The sequence below is a fragment of the Leptodactylus fuscus genome, chromosome 2, assembly GCF_031893055.1.
Source record: "Leptodactylus fuscus isolate aLepFus1 chromosome 2, aLepFus1.hap2, whole genome shotgun sequence".
Lineage (NCBI taxonomy): Eukaryota > Metazoa > Chordata > Amphibia > Anura > Leptodactylidae > Leptodactylus > Leptodactylus fuscus.
The window spans coordinates 63,044,132-63,062,357 of NC_134266.1; the positions used below are offsets into that span (position 1 = coordinate 63,044,132).

General features: G+C 39.7%; 1 protein-coding gene across 2 annotated transcripts in view; it reads left to right on the plus strand.

The window, feature by feature from the left end:
* Positions 1–16,314, plus strand: part of WSCD1 (WSC domain containing 1) — a 169,809-nt gene extending 153,495 nt beyond the window's left edge. For both annotated transcript variants that reach the window (XM_075263845.1, XM_075263846.1), the window contains exons 6-9: positions 2,919–3,096; positions 12,716–12,880; positions 13,261–13,461; positions 15,608–16,314. In XM_075263845.1, coding sequence (XP_075119946.1) covers positions 2,919–3,096; positions 12,716–12,880; positions 13,261–13,461; positions 15,608–15,960 — 897 coding nt within the window. In that variant the 3' untranslated portion in view covers positions 15,961–16,314. The remainder of the gene's footprint in view (positions 1–2,918; positions 3,097–12,715; positions 12,881–13,260; positions 13,462–15,607) is intronic.
* Positions 16,315–18,226: the final 1,912 nt, after the last annotated feature.

Sequence of the window (18,226 nt, forward strand, 5' to 3'; positions counted from 1 at the left end):
AGTCTCCGAAGAATCATTTACACACCTCTACTTTCTTACTGTGAAGTTTAAGGAAGAGAAGGTCACACGATTAGAAGAGGATACCATGGAGAGATAGTGGAAGAAATTTCTGCATATTAATGTGCAGCAAACAATATTCTGCCTATTAACAGCTCTGTGTGAGTGTATGAAAAATGTACAAGTCACGGAGATCCATCATCTCACTCTGCAGGATCTCTCACCAATTCTTTGCGCAGCTTTCTGTAGTCTTACAAACATATTCTCAATATCCTGCGTCTTCACAGTCCATCATTTGTCTTACCTCTTGCTGGTGTCATAAATAAAACATGTATGTATGCAAACGGCTCATCTGATCTTACAGTAAGGTTTAAAATAAGCAATGTGTTTTGCTTAAAGGAACACTAAACCTAGAAATGCCTTAAATGCTCCAAGCAAGCAGATTATGGGGATAACGTCCATCCTTAGGGAGAGACCACCTTTTCAGGTGTGTGGAGACTTATACAGCCATAGTTGCTCCACTGCAAGGGAACATGGGAGGAATATGCAAATCTGTCTTCCAAGATGTAAACAGGGAGACAGTGCCTCTGTTATGCTGCCCTCTATGGTAAGCACCCTGAACATTATGCCCTACTTTCCCAGAAGTCTTTACTGCATAATGTGGGGTTATAACCAAATCAATTTCTCAGCTACGGACGGCACGGTTTCTGTCTGGCTGGACTTCTTCAGCGCAGTCTAGAGAGAATTGATTTGGTAGAAGTAAGAGGCTGAGAGACCAGATTATGGGGATAATGTCCAACCTTAGGGAGAGACCACCTTTTCAGGTGTCTCCCTGTTTACATCTTGGGAGACAGATTTGCATATTCCCCCCATGTTCCCTTGCAGTGGATCAACTATGGCTGTATAAGTCTTCACACACCTGAAAAGGTGGTCTCTCCTTAAGGATGAACGTTATCCCCATAATCTGGTCTCTCAGCCTCTCACTTCTACCAAATCAATTCTCTCTAGGCTTGCGCTGATAAAGTCCAACCATACAGAAACGGTGCCATCCATAGCTGAGAAAGTGATTTGGTTATAACCCTACTTTATGCAGTAAAGACTTCTGGGAAAGTCGGCTATGATGTTCAGGGTGCTTCCCATAGAGGGCAGCACCCATTTACATCTTGGGAGACAGATTTGCATATTCCTCCCAAATAAGCTGGAAATATTGTTGCCCCCATGGTCTGTCAGTCAGCAGCCTTTTCTGCATGTTCATGAAACACAGTCTTGTAGAAATCCTGCATAGGACTAAGGGCTGATTTATTAAGGCTGGTGAATATTAAGACAGTCTTAATGAATGACTGTGGTTTGTGCACCACAGATAGAAAGCTACACCAGGTACGAGCTGGCTTTAGCTATTATTTGCCCCAGTTTTCAGGAGCAAATGATTTTAAAAGTGAGTGAAGAGGGGGATTCACACTCCAGCAAATGTGCATGTAGCAACTGTGGGGGGAAAAAAAAAATCACAATTTTTTGGTGTGAATATGGCCATGTAATAGAAATTGTAAAGTATGCCAATAAAACAATATACAAGCCATGATGAATAGTGTTAAAGTGTTAATCTTCTGCTTATCAGTACCATCTTTAGTTGGGAGCCTGCGGAGAAGCTGAGAGTAAGGCATGGTTCACATCTGCGTTTGGTATGCTGTTCGGGGAGTCCGCTTGGGGACCTCACAAACAGATACCTATACGCATTAAAAAGCAGTTAGAAAAGAAACCACACAGACCCCACAGACTCTTAGGGTCCATTCACAAGGAGATAAATGGTAAGGAATTTGGTGTGGAATTTCAGCCCTGAAAAAAAAGCCTCCCATTGACTTCAATGGGTTCCGCTAGCAGAAAAAGGAACCCATTGAAGTCAATGGGAGGCTTTTTTTTTTCAGCACTGAAATTCCACACCAAATTCCTCACCATTTTCCATGTTTCTGCTCGGTGTCTGCCCAAAATATGCGGAGAGAAAAGTGCTGCTGGGGAAACCACTATAGTCTAAGGGGTCTGTGTGGTTTATTTGCTAACCACTTTTTAATGCATATAGGTTTCCATTTGGGGGTCCCTAAGCGGACTCCCTGAATGGAATACCAAACGCAGATGTGAACCAGTCCTTAGCCAGGGCATGGGTGTCATCTAGAGTTAGCAACACATGGCTGCTTTCTACCAGAAACACCACGCCTGTCTAGAGGTTGTGTGCAGTATATCATCTCAGCCTCATTGTTTAGTAGGAGCTGACCTATTATACCAGGTACCCATAAACATGTTTGCAACTGTTTCTGGAAGAATGCAAACATGTTTTCCTAATTCTGCAAAAACCTTTAGGCTGGGGCCTCATGTTGCAGAAACGCAGCTCTTTTTGTTGCAGATTTTGCTGTGGTTTTTAGAACCAAAACAAAGATTGGCTACAAAAGAAATGGAAAGTTTGTACACTTCTACATTCTGCTAAATCCACTTCTGGCTTTGGCTCAAAAAACCGCAGCAACAAAAAGTGCTGCATTTCCTCAACGTGTGGCCTCAGCCTAAACAATATTTTTATGGTACTGCAGACAGGGCACAGCAGGTAGTCTCTTACGTCAGCTAGTTGTCTTGCAGCCTTCCATAGGATAGTAAGAAGGAGGAAGGAGCATGGTTGAGCTCCTGAGTCAGAGATTTTTTTTATATATTTCACAGGTGTAATTGTAATGTAACAAAATAAGAGGGAAAGGAAGCGATGCAGGGAGAAAGCGCTGGGATTTTGTGTGTGTTTATATTCCTTAAATATCAATGCATCAATATAAACAGTCTTAGATCTTCCAATCCTTTAGTCATGTAGCCATTGTAAAATTCCACCTGCTAATTTTAAGCTGACATTTTCTTGTCTAACCATGTACAATTGTTCTGTCTCCTCATAGGAATACCCGTTAGTCATTACCCAATGGCCGGAATGCTTCTGTGGATTTCCTACAGTTCAGTTTAACCTCTATGAACGCCTGGATGACTCTCTTTGTTCTGGGTCCCTGAATGACAGTAGTGGATCAGAAGTCCTAAGGGATGAGAATTATTATTCAGTTTACCAAACCCCCATGCAAGGTAAGGATACAAAATTGTAGTGATGATCAGTGTAACAAGAAGCAAACATTGGAATAACATAAGGTTACTTATTTTATTAAATCAGCTTTTGTGTGCTCGGGCTATGAAATGTTTAGAAATTCTGGCCAAAAGGTTAATGCAAACATTAACTTGATCATAAAACTTCAACTTTGCCATAAAATCTAGTAATAAAGATGACACAGCTGAAGGATAGTAATTGAACATTTGATTTATTTTCACTAGTCTCTTGTAACTAAATTTAGTATCTCCTTCCGACCTTGCATAGGAAAATTTCATGTCCCAATGGCCTCATTAGGAATAAAAATGTGTTCAGTGACAGAAGGAATTGATGTCCATTTTTATATTTTGCAATTACAAAAACAAAGCCTTTCGACACATTCCATTGAGTTACTATTACAGACAACCTTTCACCTCTCCTGACCTGTTTGATTTAGTAAATAATTGTATTCCGGAAACTTGTCTTATAGTTTATTCTCCTGGTATTTTTTTTCTTAGAAAGGTATTGTATGCATAAAATGTCCACTAGTCCTTATTGGAGGATGGTAGGTCCCTGCACGCTCCTAGAGTTTCCAATCAATACATGAGATGGAGAATGGTAATAAAGGAGGAACAACACAACACAGAGCAATAAGACAGGATGCTGTAGACTTGTTATATTAAGAGAACTAAGAAATTAAATCCTTCACCAGCTGGAATTTTAAATTTTTTTTACTTTCGTTTTTTCTCTCCACAAGAGCCATATTAGGGTAAGTTCACACGTGAGTTGTTTAGACCAGAATTTGACACGGAGGCTGCGTCAGATTCCAGTCCAAAAAACGGCAGTGCAGTGCATCCAGTCACTGCGTTCTTCTCCGCTCCGGAATGGGCCTAGTCGGGAGGGAGGTGTTGTGAATCAGCCACGGAATCCGCATGAAGAAAGGGCAGGTCGCTTCTTTTTTCCGTAAGCGGAAATGACCGACTCCAATTGATTTCAATCGGAGGAGGTTTTTTAAGCCAGACTCTGACGCGGATTCCATCAAGTTCCGGTCCTAAAAACTCACGTGTGAACTTACCCTTAGGGTGAATTCACACTGAGTAAACGCTAGCTTATTCTGAACGTAAAACACGTTCAGAATAAGCGGCGTCTAAAGCAGCTCCATTCATTTCTATGGGAGCAGGGATACGAGCGCTCCCCATAGAAATGAATGGGCTGCTTCTTTCACTCCGTGCAGTCCCATTGAAGTGAATGGGGAGTGCCGGCGTGTACGCTCCGGCATGAGCAGAGCTTGCCGTATACGCCGGCACTCCCCATTCACTTCAATGGGACTGCACGGAGTGAAAGAAGCAGCCCATTCATTTCTATGGGGAGCGCTCGTATCCCCGCTCCCATAGAAATGAATGGAGCTGCTTTAGACGCCGCTTATTCTGAACGTGTTTTACGTTCAGAATAAGCTAGCGTTTACTCAGTGTGAATTCACCCTTAGGCTTATTTTTTGTGACACAACTTGTACTTTATCATAAAGCCATTAGATACCTTGTGCAATGTACTGGGAAGCTGGAAAAAATCAGAATACAATGGAATTGGAGATAAATAAAAAATGTAAAAATGATGTATTTCTTATATTCGGCAAATTACTACAATCATGGGGATTTATTTCAAATTTTTTCATATTTTAATACCTTTTATATTTCTCTGTATGGATCTGTGTAAGGTGTGTTTTTTGAATGGCAAGAACCAGTTTATATTTGGATATTATTTTGGGGGCATTTATAATGTTTTTAGATCACTTTTTAGACTAATCTTTCTGAAAGGTGAAAGAGCAATAAATTCACAATTTTTCACGATTTTTTTTCTTTCTGATATGGCGTTCATCAGTATTTATAGTCTGGGCATTTGTGATGCAGGGATGCCCAGTGTGTTTTTGTTTATTTTTACTTTTTTTTCTAGAGGGCTTGAAATTGCAGTCAGTATTATAGACTACAATGCTATTGATTATGGTAAAATCTCTGCATAACTACTGAAGCCTGCCATTTTGCAATAGCAGGTCTGGCTGCCATAGCATTAAATGGCACCTGCAATCTCACCATGCGGAAGTCATTGTTGCCAGGTGTCTGCTGTATACTTTGCATTACTCAGAATAGGAATTTGTAAAGATCGACAGAAAAGACTTCCTTTGTTAGTAAATTTTGAGATCTGCATTGAGGTCCCTGCATAGGAATATAAGTTATACTAGTGTAAGGGACATCAGGGAAGTGTCAGATTTAGATTGTGAACACAACTTGTCCTGCAAAAAATAAGTCCTCATACAGCTAGATAAATTAGCAAAATAATTCATAATATCATGGCTTGAAAAAAAAAAAATAGAAGGGGTCAGGCATTGCAATACTGCATAATACTGAAAATATAAAAATATAAATTTTATTTTGTACTATAGTAATGATTATTATTGGCCTTTTGCTGGTGCAAAAGATTAAATTGAAGGTTGAATGTGTTGGCTAATGAAGGATGTCATTTTTGTTATAAAACGTATGTTGGGGCTATGAGAAATCCACTGTATCAATAGGTTAATAGAATTTATCCTAGAAGTTGTGGTAAGTGGAGTACACCATGCTACTATGACCTTTGTTATAGTTAGATAACGCAGACTATGGTGGTTCGTCCATACGAGAGTACTCCACAGTATTGGGAAAACAGCTTGGCTTTCGTCCTCACATCAAAAGTATTGATTTGTTAACTAATGGCTAGATGACACATTATCACCTCCATGTTTTCTGCAGATGAAATACTCATGCACTGACACAAGTCAGAGCGTCCCCAGTGAAGCTCCAGTATTTAATAATTCATGCATCCTTAGGCATAGCTGCTTGTTCTCTGAATTATCATATGAGTTCAGCTGAGCCTGAGCTGGATTTCTGGTCCTGCTGGGAAAAAGAATGAATTTGCTAATAAACAATCGGAATGGGTCACCAGGTCTCTTGTTATTCTAACACATCGAAACATAAAAATGTGCTTGGTGTGTAGAAATGATGTGTTGATGACCCTAATGAAGCAGTCAATCCTCTGAATATAAACCTCTCCACAGACTACAAAATACCGAGGAGTAAGTGGTGTGGACAGCGCACGTGTAACAGGTGCCTGCCGTTAATTTCAGCTCAGGCTGAACATTTGTCTCAAGCGAAGGGCTAACTAGATTAAAGTCATAATTGAAAGCAAATATTTAATTTGCTTTCCATTTCAGGATGAAAAAACTACATGTGCCCAAAAATATCAATGAACAAATATTAAAGTCTGAACAGACAATGCAATTGGAGATGCACGCTCATGGTTTGATCAATAGTGTGATTTATCATTATGCAGGGAAATAACTGGAGGAATTCTGACGGCATTTACTTGGCTCTTCATTTATCTTACTATAAAAGGGCTGCTAGTCCTCCATGTGCAAGGCCAATAAAGTGCCTGACGGTTTTTAAGATAATGTTATTTGGAATTTCCATGCCGGATCATATTTGGAATATCAAGGGTCAAGTTTGTAACTTGAGTCTCTGCCTATCTTTCTACCTATCTTCTATCTATGTATGTCTATCTGATGGCTATTCAACTGAACATTCAAGGTGACAACAGCTAACAGTTGGAGTGATGTCACTGAAAGCAGTTTTTGTATGAACAATTACCTCCTATTTACCAGAGGTCACACTACCTGGACCCCACACTGATAACTAAAATGGGAAATAGTGTCTATGCTTGACAATCAATACATTTACTTTTGTAGGACTGATAGAGATTTGTACCTCCATCAGTCCCATAGAAGTAAATGAGGCAGTGGTCATAGATGCATAATTGTTGACTTAGTGACCCCCCCATCATTATGTTGCAGGGGTCCAAGTGGCCGAGTGTTGTTTGTGGGAAACCTACTTTAGAGTGCTTGTACTATCAGGATAACTTGTTACGTCTGCACCCGTTCAAACTAGTTCTAATAGTTAATTTTAGCCTTACCTATGTGATTGACATCCTATGCATGCTGGCTGTTTACTCTTGCTGTTTTGTTGCCTGTATTCATATTCCTGCCCTCTGGCCTACCTTTGACTATTTTCTCGGATTTTAATTCTGTACTGTGTTGCTCGACTGTTACCAACCCTTGGCTATCTGACCTCCCTTTTTTATTTTTTTGTCTTGTCTGCATTCTGTGTCTTCAGTTATATCTAAGAAAGGACTGCCGCCCAGTTGTCATTTGTCACCTAGGACAGTTCAGGCAAGTAGGCAGGGACATGAGGGGGGGGGGGGGTCATCTTAGGGCTCACTGTCTTGTTGTGCACCTCCCCCCAGGGTTCACCAACAGCTACTGGGGAATTGTTCCTCTAGCAATTCCCTTACATAACTAATGTCCATATGTGTTAATAGAGCTTATGAATATAGGAGGCACCCAACTCAAGTTTCATCTTTATGATAAGCTAGATGCTAGGGTGTCTCTGTTGTCCAAATAATCTAATCCCTTCAATCTGAGACAGCCAGTTGTCACTGATTTAAATGGGACCCAATGCAAGTCCCTATTGAAATCTACCTGAAGAAGAAGCATGTATAGGATCCAGCAGATACTTCATGGCTAAGATGTTGAGTCTACCACACAGTCTATCTGCTACCTTGCTATTAAATATATAAATTAAATTTATATTTTAACAAGGTTAAAGGAAAAGCACAGGTCCGTCAAGTTTAACATGTTATATAATTGCTGTCTTGCTCCAGGGAAAGTGCAGAAAGAAACTAGAAAGACAAATGAAATAAAAACAGTATTAGGTTTTCTGGCATCTTCTTTAATCCGTTTTCCAGTTTTCTTTCATTGTCAGTATGTACATGATTTTTCTGTAAAACTTGTCTAAGTGTATTAAAGTAAAATTGATATGTCTGACATAAGATATAAGACATCATATCATTTAATGGATGTGATTTGATTTATTGGAAAATATCTAAAGAAGTTGTTTGTACATTTGCACATTAATATTTTTCTATTAGCATTAATGTTGTGGCTTCTTTATAGTGTCTAAGCATTTAAAATAGTCCCACTTCTTTCCAGCCGAATCTGTCTATTGCATTTCCTTATTAAAGAAGACTACCAGGGTCTATTGAAATCAATAGATATCTAAAGAGCTTGAGTTTGACAACAGGTAATCTCATAATCTCCATGAACTGCTCAAAACAGGCTGTCCCTTTAAATGCACAAGTCACTAACACTGTTACACCAAACTTCCCTGAGGTCTTTATGGAGCAGGAGTCTAATGACCTAAATCGGCCTGTTGTACAGTCATACGTGCCCTCACTAAAAATAAAAAAAAAACTTTATACTCACCTGCCACTATACTCACCAAGATGTTGCAGTTCTTCATTGAAGCTAGAAGAATACACCTCGACTTCAGTGTGCATGCGCAGTAAAGCCAGATTTACATTACCGTTTTAACTTAAGAACTGAAAAGGATCCAGGAACACTATAGATAAGAACCATCTCTAGGTAAGTATAAAGTTTTTTTCATGGCTTTAAAACAAGGACATTTGGGACACTAAACCTCCTGGTCCATAAGAACCTGTGGGTGGTTTAGTGTCCTAAATAAACCTGATAGGATAAACATTCCTTTATGACCATTTATGTTGTACTATAACAAAGAAAATGAATTCTGTGTTCTGTGCTTGGGTGTAGCCAAACCAGGCCTTTTCATCAATAGTTCCTCTCCTTTCATATTGACTAATGGGTGTTGCCTGTAGTTCCCCTGCATCAAATTATTTTGACATATTCCCTTCAAAGTTAGACTTGTGCTAGCTATAAAATATGTAGCTCTCCTCCAAAAGGAGGGAAATTGCCTCTATAGTGCCACCTATAGGTTATTACAGTCTTAGCACCTCCCAATACATGTTACATCTTATTTCTCTTTCTCTGGTATTCTGTATCTTTGAATATAACAGTGATATTTATTAATGTATTTATAGTATTTTTCTGCTGTGAATACCGTGAAAAATATGGCATTCAGGTCAAACACTTATTTGTGAAACTTCTGCGTCACTGACCTATGTGCGTGTCTATTATCGAGTTGTTCCGTTACTTCTCTTTCTGACCTTTTCGTAAATCTCTTGCACGCTGGGTGTCTCCACCATTGTGTGTTTGTTTTGTGACCTATTTTTTAACCAGAAAGAAACTACTGGTTGTGAATAAACAGCTTAGAGAAGTCTATGGAAGGAAGAAACTTGTATATAAGAGATAAGATTATTGTTTATATGACTAAATAAGCTTTGAAATTGTAAAAGTAAGAAATAGAATCTTAAGGTATCACTTCCAGATGTGCCTTAGTTTAGGACTTGTGGACCTAACAGAAATTAGGACACATTTAGAGCCATGTTCCCTAACCAGTGGCTTGTAAGTCACATGCAGATCAAAGGCTCCTTGTATTTTCAGACACGATTACTTACCAGGGATAGGCTGCATCTCTTAAGAATCAATGCTTGGTATATTACTGCCTTACTCTAAGATATAAGACTGTATCAGACCACACAAACACGAGTCTGATGCTGCTTGTTATTTATAGTAGCTTGAAAGAAGAAGTCAGCTGTGTGTAAAATGTGAAGTTCTTGCTTCTCGTAAATCTAAAGCCTGCAACATACATTGGAAATGACTCATTCATTAGCTTTTTAAGTAAAAGACCAGACTCAAGAATCCAGGATTGATTTTTTTTCCTCCACCTGTTCTATCTAATTTCTTATCCAATTCTTGAGTTGGAAAAGTTGGAATGCAAAAGATCAATTATTTAGGTTTTCTACATTTAATGAAGTTACTGTCGTCTGATATACATTGTTATCAGGGTTACCATAGCAGTACTGTACACTTAGAACCAGGCTACAATTCATCAAAGTATTATGGGCACTGGGGATGTCATGATGATCTTATAGCCAGAATGAGAACCATCTCATTAGCTGACCGGAGTCTTAAATCCATATTTCCAGGGCTTGACTGATATACTGGCTCTTGACACTACAGATAGCACTGTAGTATTATGCTTGGCAGTAGCACAATTTCACAGAATCGTCCCATGGTGACAGTCACGTTTTTGTGATCATGGCAGGAGATCCACTGCATGCTACATGTCCATTTCCGAGACATTGAGAAATAAGCTGTTGTTGCCAATGGAAGCCATTAAATGTAAAATAGAATTATATGGTGGTCATTCATGTGAATAAATAATAGGAGCAGGTTCACTAAACTTGAAGATAATCTTGCTTAGTTTTTCTCCACTATGATTAAGAAAAAATATATCCTGTATTAGACAGTGAATATAAAAATCAAGTACAGATTATGGTTCCAAGTGGATGATTTCCCTTTCATGACATCCCAAAGCCTGGTGGTGGCGGCTTATATGCACTGAGAATCGTTCGGCAGCTAAACATGCATTTCAAGGTGTCCAATAATTTATTTATTCATCCATGTTGTAGAGTTGGAGCACCCAAATACACATCCTGTTGTCAGCCTGTCCCACTGACATTGGTTGGTTCTGTTGATGTTGATCTAATGTATTTGAGCACCTTAAAACTAAGGCCACACACTCATAAAATCCGCATTTATTGTTGTAAATTTTGCTTTTTTTTTTTTTTTCTTGGGGGGGGGGGGGTTGAGCCTAAGGAAGAGTGGATTTCGGATGGAAAAGTGTAAGTTTTCTTTATAGTTCCCATTTCTTTTGACGTCACTGTTGTCTTTGGCTACAAAAAACCCTATCAAAATCTGCAACATAAGATGCAACTTGTGACCTCTACCTAAACCAGTCTTCATATGTGAACAGTGCAGTCCTAAATTTATTTTATATAATAATAGTACCCTTCTTTACGGTTAAGTAATTTTAAAGAATACTTAATGCTAAAACCACTTGTATAACGTGATAAGAGCAATCTTGAGATGTATCCAGAAAGCAGACCTGTATAATATACACTACAACTCTGTTGTTGGGAATGTACATATCAAATATACCAGGGGGGACCCAAAAGTTTCCAGAATGAGGCTGCTGCGCGCAAAGTTTTCGTAGTACACGATGCTGCAGCTAGTTATTTGTTCAACCACGCCTTCTCAGTCAGTGTGCCAAGCGGCGTTGATGCGGAAGGTTTCATCTACCCGCAGTGAATTTTCTTGCAAGAGCTGTTTTGTCCAGTTGTCGTTTTTCTTCATGGAGAAGTTTTATGAGCAGCACACGGCTGTGAATTTTTGCTTTCTGCTCGGGAAAAAAGCATTGGAAATAGTTCAAATGTTGAAGACCGCTTACAAGGATGACGCTATGTGTCAAGCTCAAGTTTACTCGTGGTTCACCCGCTTTAAAAATGGTGAAATGTCAATTGATGATCAACTACGTTCTGGACATCCGTCAACTTCCCGAACGGACGAATGTCCAAAAAAATCAACGAGCTCGTGCGTAAAGATCAACAACGAACCATTGAGGAACTCGAAGAGTTGTCTGAAGTGAGTTGGAGCTCGATTTGGGCATGTCATGGGTCGCTAAAAAGTTTGTGCCGTGGCTCTTGACTGATCAACAGAAAGAGTGTTGCATCGAAACATGTCGTGCCATGAAAAAACATGCCAAAACCAACTCAGAATTTTTTTCTAAAGGTTTTACTGGAGATGAGTCTTGGTGCTATGCTTACAACCCGGAAACCAAACAACAATCAAGCCACTGGAAGACGCCACCCCCCCCCACGCCAAAAAGGCTCATCTATGGTCAATTGTTTTTTCGATGCAAAAGGGATTGTGCACTCAGAATTCCAACAGATCAGACCATCAACCAGGTTTTCTACTTGGGGGTTCTCAAGAGGTTGCGCAACAGTGTGCGGCAAAAAAAGCCCGAAATATGGTGATTGGTTTTTCCACCACAACAATGCCCCAGCCCACACTGCCATCTCGGTGACCACTTTCATAGAAAGAAATGGCATGGCTGTCTTGCCCCACCCACCCTATTCACCCAATATGGCTCCCGGTGACTTTTTTTTATTCCCACGAATGAAGAGGAACCTCAAGGGGAAGAGTTTCCCCAACGTGGAGGAGGTGAAGAGGAAAACGATTGAGGCACTTGCACACATCAAAGTAGATGAGTTTAAAAAATGTTTTGAACAATGGTAGATGAGATTTGACAAGCGTATTGTCGCTAAAAGAGAGTACTTTTGAAGGAGATTGAAGGAATGTTGTACAAAAAAATACACGCTTCAAAAACAACTTTTCTGGAAACTTTTGGGTACCCCTTTGTATTGTGCCAAAATTACCTTAAATGCTAAGTTTATATAGTAATATATGGCACCTGAAAATTAATAAATTACCTGAAACCATGACTTTATGCAGTTTATTGCATGCAGAATAAATTCATGTAGTCACATATGTAATACAGAATCAAGGTCTAACATTTTGGTTGCCATCTAGGAAGTAGACTAAAATATGTTTCCTCGCTTTGTAACAGTTTGTAACCCATAAAAGCTTGTCAAGTTAAATGTCCCGCTATGCTGTATATAGCAGATTATGAATGTTATGATTTCTTTACACTTTACTCATTATTTATGGCTTTTCCCTATCTGGTGTTTTGCATCTTTATCATTATTGTTATTTCTTTTAAGATACCCGCTGTACAACAAGAAGATTCCTACCTACAAAGTCCAAAGTGTTTATCGCTTTGTCGAGCTTTCCTGGAGCAGGAAATACTTGGGTAAGGCATCTCATAGAGCACGCCACAGGATACTACACTGGAAGCTACTACTTTGATGGAACCTTGTACAATAAAGGTATGTGCTACATATAGACCTAAGTGGCTAAGCTACTGAAGGACTTTTCTAGTCCCAAATCAAATTTCTGAAGGATAGGTCATCAATATGTGATTTGTTGGGGTCTCACACCTGGACTCCACACAGATCCTTTGTTATAGCAGATCTCTGTGTTTGGGTGTTGAACCTGAGAGATCACATACTGCTGACCTGTAGATAGCTCATGAGAATGAAAATTTAATTTGGGTTAGAAAATGCGTTTACAGAGACAGTCACATTCACATGCATGGAAGAGTTTGAGAAATCTATGCAACTTTTACTGTATGCTGCATGTAAATCCACTATAAATGTGGCAGTCACCAATAAATGGCTGCAATTTCAAATTCTGTTCATTTTCCCAGGCTTTAAAGGTGAAAAAGATCACTGGAGGAGCGGTCGAACAATATGTGTGAAGACTCATGAAAGTGGCAAGAGAGAGATTGAAATGTATGATTCTGCTATTCTACTGATTCGTAACCCTTACAAAGCCTTGATGGCAGAGTTTAACAGGAAGTGTGCGGGACACCTAGGATATGCAACAGAGAGGCACTGGAAAAGTAAAGGTGAGATACATAACCAGTTTGGACACAGGATACATTGGCAAAATGTTTCAATAACAAAATTCATAAAATTGTATCTCCATAGTTTGTATTTATTTCTGCGTCTCCATGGTAACAGACTACTAGCTAACTTTGTGTACCGTATATACTTGAGTATAAGCCAACCTGAATATAAGCCGAGGCCCCTAATTTTACCACAAAAAAACTGGGAAAACTTATTGACTCAAGTATAAGACGAGGGGGGGGAAATCCACCATTGCAGATAAAAAGTCTGGTCATGTGCATTGCAGTTTAGTAACTGCATGGGGATCAGAATAATAGCAGTTAACCCCTTCATGTGCCTTACATAATAGTTACTGATATGTGGGACATATGGAGGTAATAATTAGGTATCTTCATAATTAAGTCCTTCATTAGTACCCTCATGTGTCTCACATATTAGTAACCCTTATATGGGGCACACAGGGGTTAATATGAGGGACATGATGGGGTTAACTGTTATTAATGTGAGGCACATGAAGTTACTGAAACTAAATTAATAACCCCAAATGCCTGACATTAATAGGCAGAGTAACTAAAGGAAGGGACCTGTGTGTGTCACGTTACTGCAGCTTCCTCTCCTCCATACAACAGACATCTTCCATAAGACACAATGAATCCTGGCCACTCATCTGCAGGGTAGATGCTAAATCCTAGTGTGCTAAAGGACCTCTGATGATGTCATGACCATGTGATCAGACTCTGGTGTGGGCGGAGCTACTAGGATTTAGACTCAACCTTATCTGCAGATGTTACATACCAGTGGCTACAGGACCTTTGATGACATCACACATGACCTTACATGACAAGCCAATCACAGAGCAGTAGAACTAAAGGACCTCCCCCTTACAGGTTCTTCCAGTTCTCTGTGCTCCGTGGACCCTGACTCGTGTATAAGCCGAGGAGAGCTTTTTCAGCATGAAAAATGTGCTGAAAAAGTCGGCTTATACTTGAGTATATACGGTAGTCTGATGTTTTTGTTTCCCTACTATTCATCCCCTAGATTTTGCTAAGACTACTGAATATACATTTGGGGTCCATAGGACTTCATTTCAACTGTAGAAACAAAACAAGAAGCAGAAATTCCTCTTTTTTTATTTTAGCAATTATAAATGTTTGAAGGGGTATAATACACATTGAATTTAATTTAGTCATACAATATTTTAGTTATGTTATTCTATGGATTGTTATGGGAGTAGTGACAATAATAAAAACAACTTACCAATATACTACTGTATGTAGCTACTGCATATCAATGTGCACATTAGTGGATATGAATTTTAGATAAAATATATATATCTTAGATTTACTAAGTAGGGTGCTGCATTGTGTGCCCATTTAACTAATTACAGCAAATAAGAGAATTTTATCAGAAATGTGCCCAAGTACTGCGTGGATAAAGTAATATGTATAATACTTAGAAATTAGTAACATACTTGAATCACGTGACTTTATGCAAATTGTTGCATGCAGAAGAATTCACGTAGACACCACAAAGTAGTCACAAATTACATGTAGAAGCAAGGGCTCATACCTTGTTTTCCATCAAGGAAGTTGTCTAAAATATCTTTCCTTGTTTCATACATTATAAGAAATCAATCTTCTAACAGTTGTAGCCCGTAAAAGCTTGTCAGGTTAAATGTGCCACTATATATAGCGGATGATGAATATTACCACTCCTTTTCAGCTTAACCACAATATTTATGAGCATTTTCCCATCTGGTACTTTGTACATCTACAGCGAAGCCGGTGTACTTTAGCGTATAATTTACTGTTGACTTAAATTAACAAGATGAACTTAAAGTGGTTGTCTAATGGAGAGATTCTTTATCCATATGCCCTATTAGAGACTCCCTCTATGAGCCAGAAAAGGGGGCTGCTCTGCTGGAGCAAGTTCTGTTCTAGAGAACCCATGTTACATTTGTTGCAATGGCCACAGAACAATCAGTTGCTTGTCGGCAGCATCTAGAAAACAAAATGACGCTGGGTTCACACCTGCGTTTGGGGTCTCCGTTCTATGGTTTCCGTCTTCTGCATATAGTAATTTCTATAGTAATGTACAAAAAGCTGTGATCAGCTAATCATCTAATCCTAATCTCTTTCTTTTCAGAATGGCCAGAATTTGTTAATAGCTATGCATCATGGTGGGCTTCACATGCCCTGGATTGGCTCCAGTACGGCAAGAAATTACTCGTTGTTCACTATGAAGACTTAAAGAACGACCTTATTGCAAAGCTTAAAGAAATGGTGTCCTTTCTCAACATACCGGTAAATGAAGATCGTCTCCTTTGTATGGAGAACAACAAAGATGGGAATTTTAAGAGAGTAGGCTCCAGCCAGACAGTCATGGATCCATTCACTCAAGACATGAAGAATACAATAGATGGCTATATCAGGACGGTAGATAAAGTACTTAAGGCCAGAAACTTTACAGGCTTACCAGAGGAATATATGCCAAGATGATATCTGGAAAACAAGCAGTCTTTCGAGTTTAAGACTTTATACACTACTGACAGCTGCGAAACCTCTCCACTGTTCTATGCGCTTCTGAGAAACCCAGTGATGAAATAGAAAAAGAGTACAGAATAGTAGAGAGCCGGCTGTACACCAAGGCTGAAGCTATTAGCATCTTTCTATGTATGTTCCTCCACTGTACTGATGGCTGGGAGATGTACACTGTGTTTTCTGGACCCAGTTCCTTTGTTGATGTGTGCTGCCTTTTAGCAATACCTTTCAGGAGTAGTTTCAAATGTTGCAGAGCCAAAACCTGCAATGTGTCAGAATTTCCTTCTGTACGAAAAAAAAAATAGAAATAAAGGTTGGGAGCAGAAAAGGGCATATTTTCATTAAAACATGGCTTATGTGTTTTTTTTCTAAGGCACAGAAAATTGAGTTGGGGTCACAGTTGAGAGGTTGAGCAACATTCTATATATTCCCGATCAGCAGAGAGTTAAGCTGATATATGTTTTGCAGCGGTGTAAGGCAAAAGAAACCGACAAATAATACAGAGCCTGAAAAAACTGGAAAACAAGAACTATAACTATAAATTATTTATACAAGCCCCAAATAAAAGGGCATACATAGAGATAGATTGCATGCAGGAACTAAGAAAGCAATGTTGTCGACCGCAGAACAAGTGTTTAAAAAAAAAACTTAGGTGATAAGAAGCAGATGGAGGAAAGATGGTAATATGAATTAAACATCTTGGTAGGATGATGCATAGAAAAGATGGGATAAAGCAGAGGACATTGGTTTTCTTCGATGATGCTGATTTAATAAAATGGTTGTTGTCGATTAATAACCGAACATCTTCTGTTCTATTCTGTTCTTTCAGTACTTACTTTAGCTAAAAAGCTCAATATAAGCGACCTGCTAAATAAAAGGGACGGACAGCTTAAAGGGATTCTACTAGAGATGAGCGAGTAGTACTCGATCGAGTAGGTGTTCGATCAAATACTACGGTATTCGAAATACTCGTACTCGATCGAGTACTACTAGCTGTTCGAAGTTAAGATTCAATGCAGAACCAGCGTTGATTGGCAGAATGCTATACATTGCCAATCAACGCTGGTTCTTCTCTTACCTTTAGAAGTCTTCTCCCTGCGCAGCGTCCCGCGTCCTCTTCCGACTCTGCATTCACTCTGCCTAGGCCTGATGCCTAGCAGAATGAATTCAAGGCTGGAAGAAGACGCGGGGACGCTGCGTAGGGAGAAGAATCCAGCCCGACCCTCACTCATGGACTTGGTATGTAGAATTTGATCGAATGTTGCATACCCCTGAAACAAGCATTTCCCTCCATACACTATAATGGGGTTCGAAACCTGTTCGAACAGTCGAACAGTGAGCGGCTGTTTGAGTCGGATTTCGAACCTTGAACATTTTAGTGTTCGCTCATCTCTAGATTCTACCATTAAAAACATTTTTTTTCTGGTTGACACATAAGAATAGCCTTATGAAAGGCTATAATTCTCTTACCTTTAGATGTCTTCTTCGCCCCGCCATTCGGCTAAAATTACGTTTTCCGTCGGTATGCAAATGAGTTCACTCACAGCTCTGGGGGCAGGCCCCAGCGCTCAAACAGCACTGGGGGAGTCCCCAATGTTGTGAGAGAACTCTCTCCAGCACCGCCTCCATCTTCATCTGGAACGTCCTCTTCAGGTGTCTTCTTCCCGGCATAGGCGGTGAAACTTGTAGGCCTTGAGCCTCAGGCAAAGCCGACTGTACATGCCTGTGGCCACAAGAAAAATGGCTGCTTACACAGTAAGTAAGCAGCCAATTTTCTTGTGGCTGTGGGCATGCACAGTCGGCTCTGCCCAAGGCCTACAAGTTTCACCACCTGCGCCGGAAGAAGATGCATGAAGAGGCCGTTGCTGATGAAGATGGAGGCGTCGCTGGAGAGTTCTCCAGTTCAGCTGTTTGAGTGCTGTGGCTCGCCCCCAGTGCTGCAGGAGAAAATTTGCATACCAACAAAAAACATAATTTTAACCAAATGGCGGGGCGAAGAAGACATCTAAAGGCAGGAGTTGATTAGCCTTTCTTAAGGCTATTCCGATGTGTCAACTAGAAAAAAATGTTTTTAATGGTAGAATCCTTTTAAGGGCCCATGTGCATAAAGAAACCCTGTATGGCTGTAAAATATAGAACAAGAGCCAATGAGTTTCTTACAATGCTCTGCTGGAATTTTAGACCATTCCTCTTTGGCAAATTGCTCCAGGTCCCTGAGATTTGA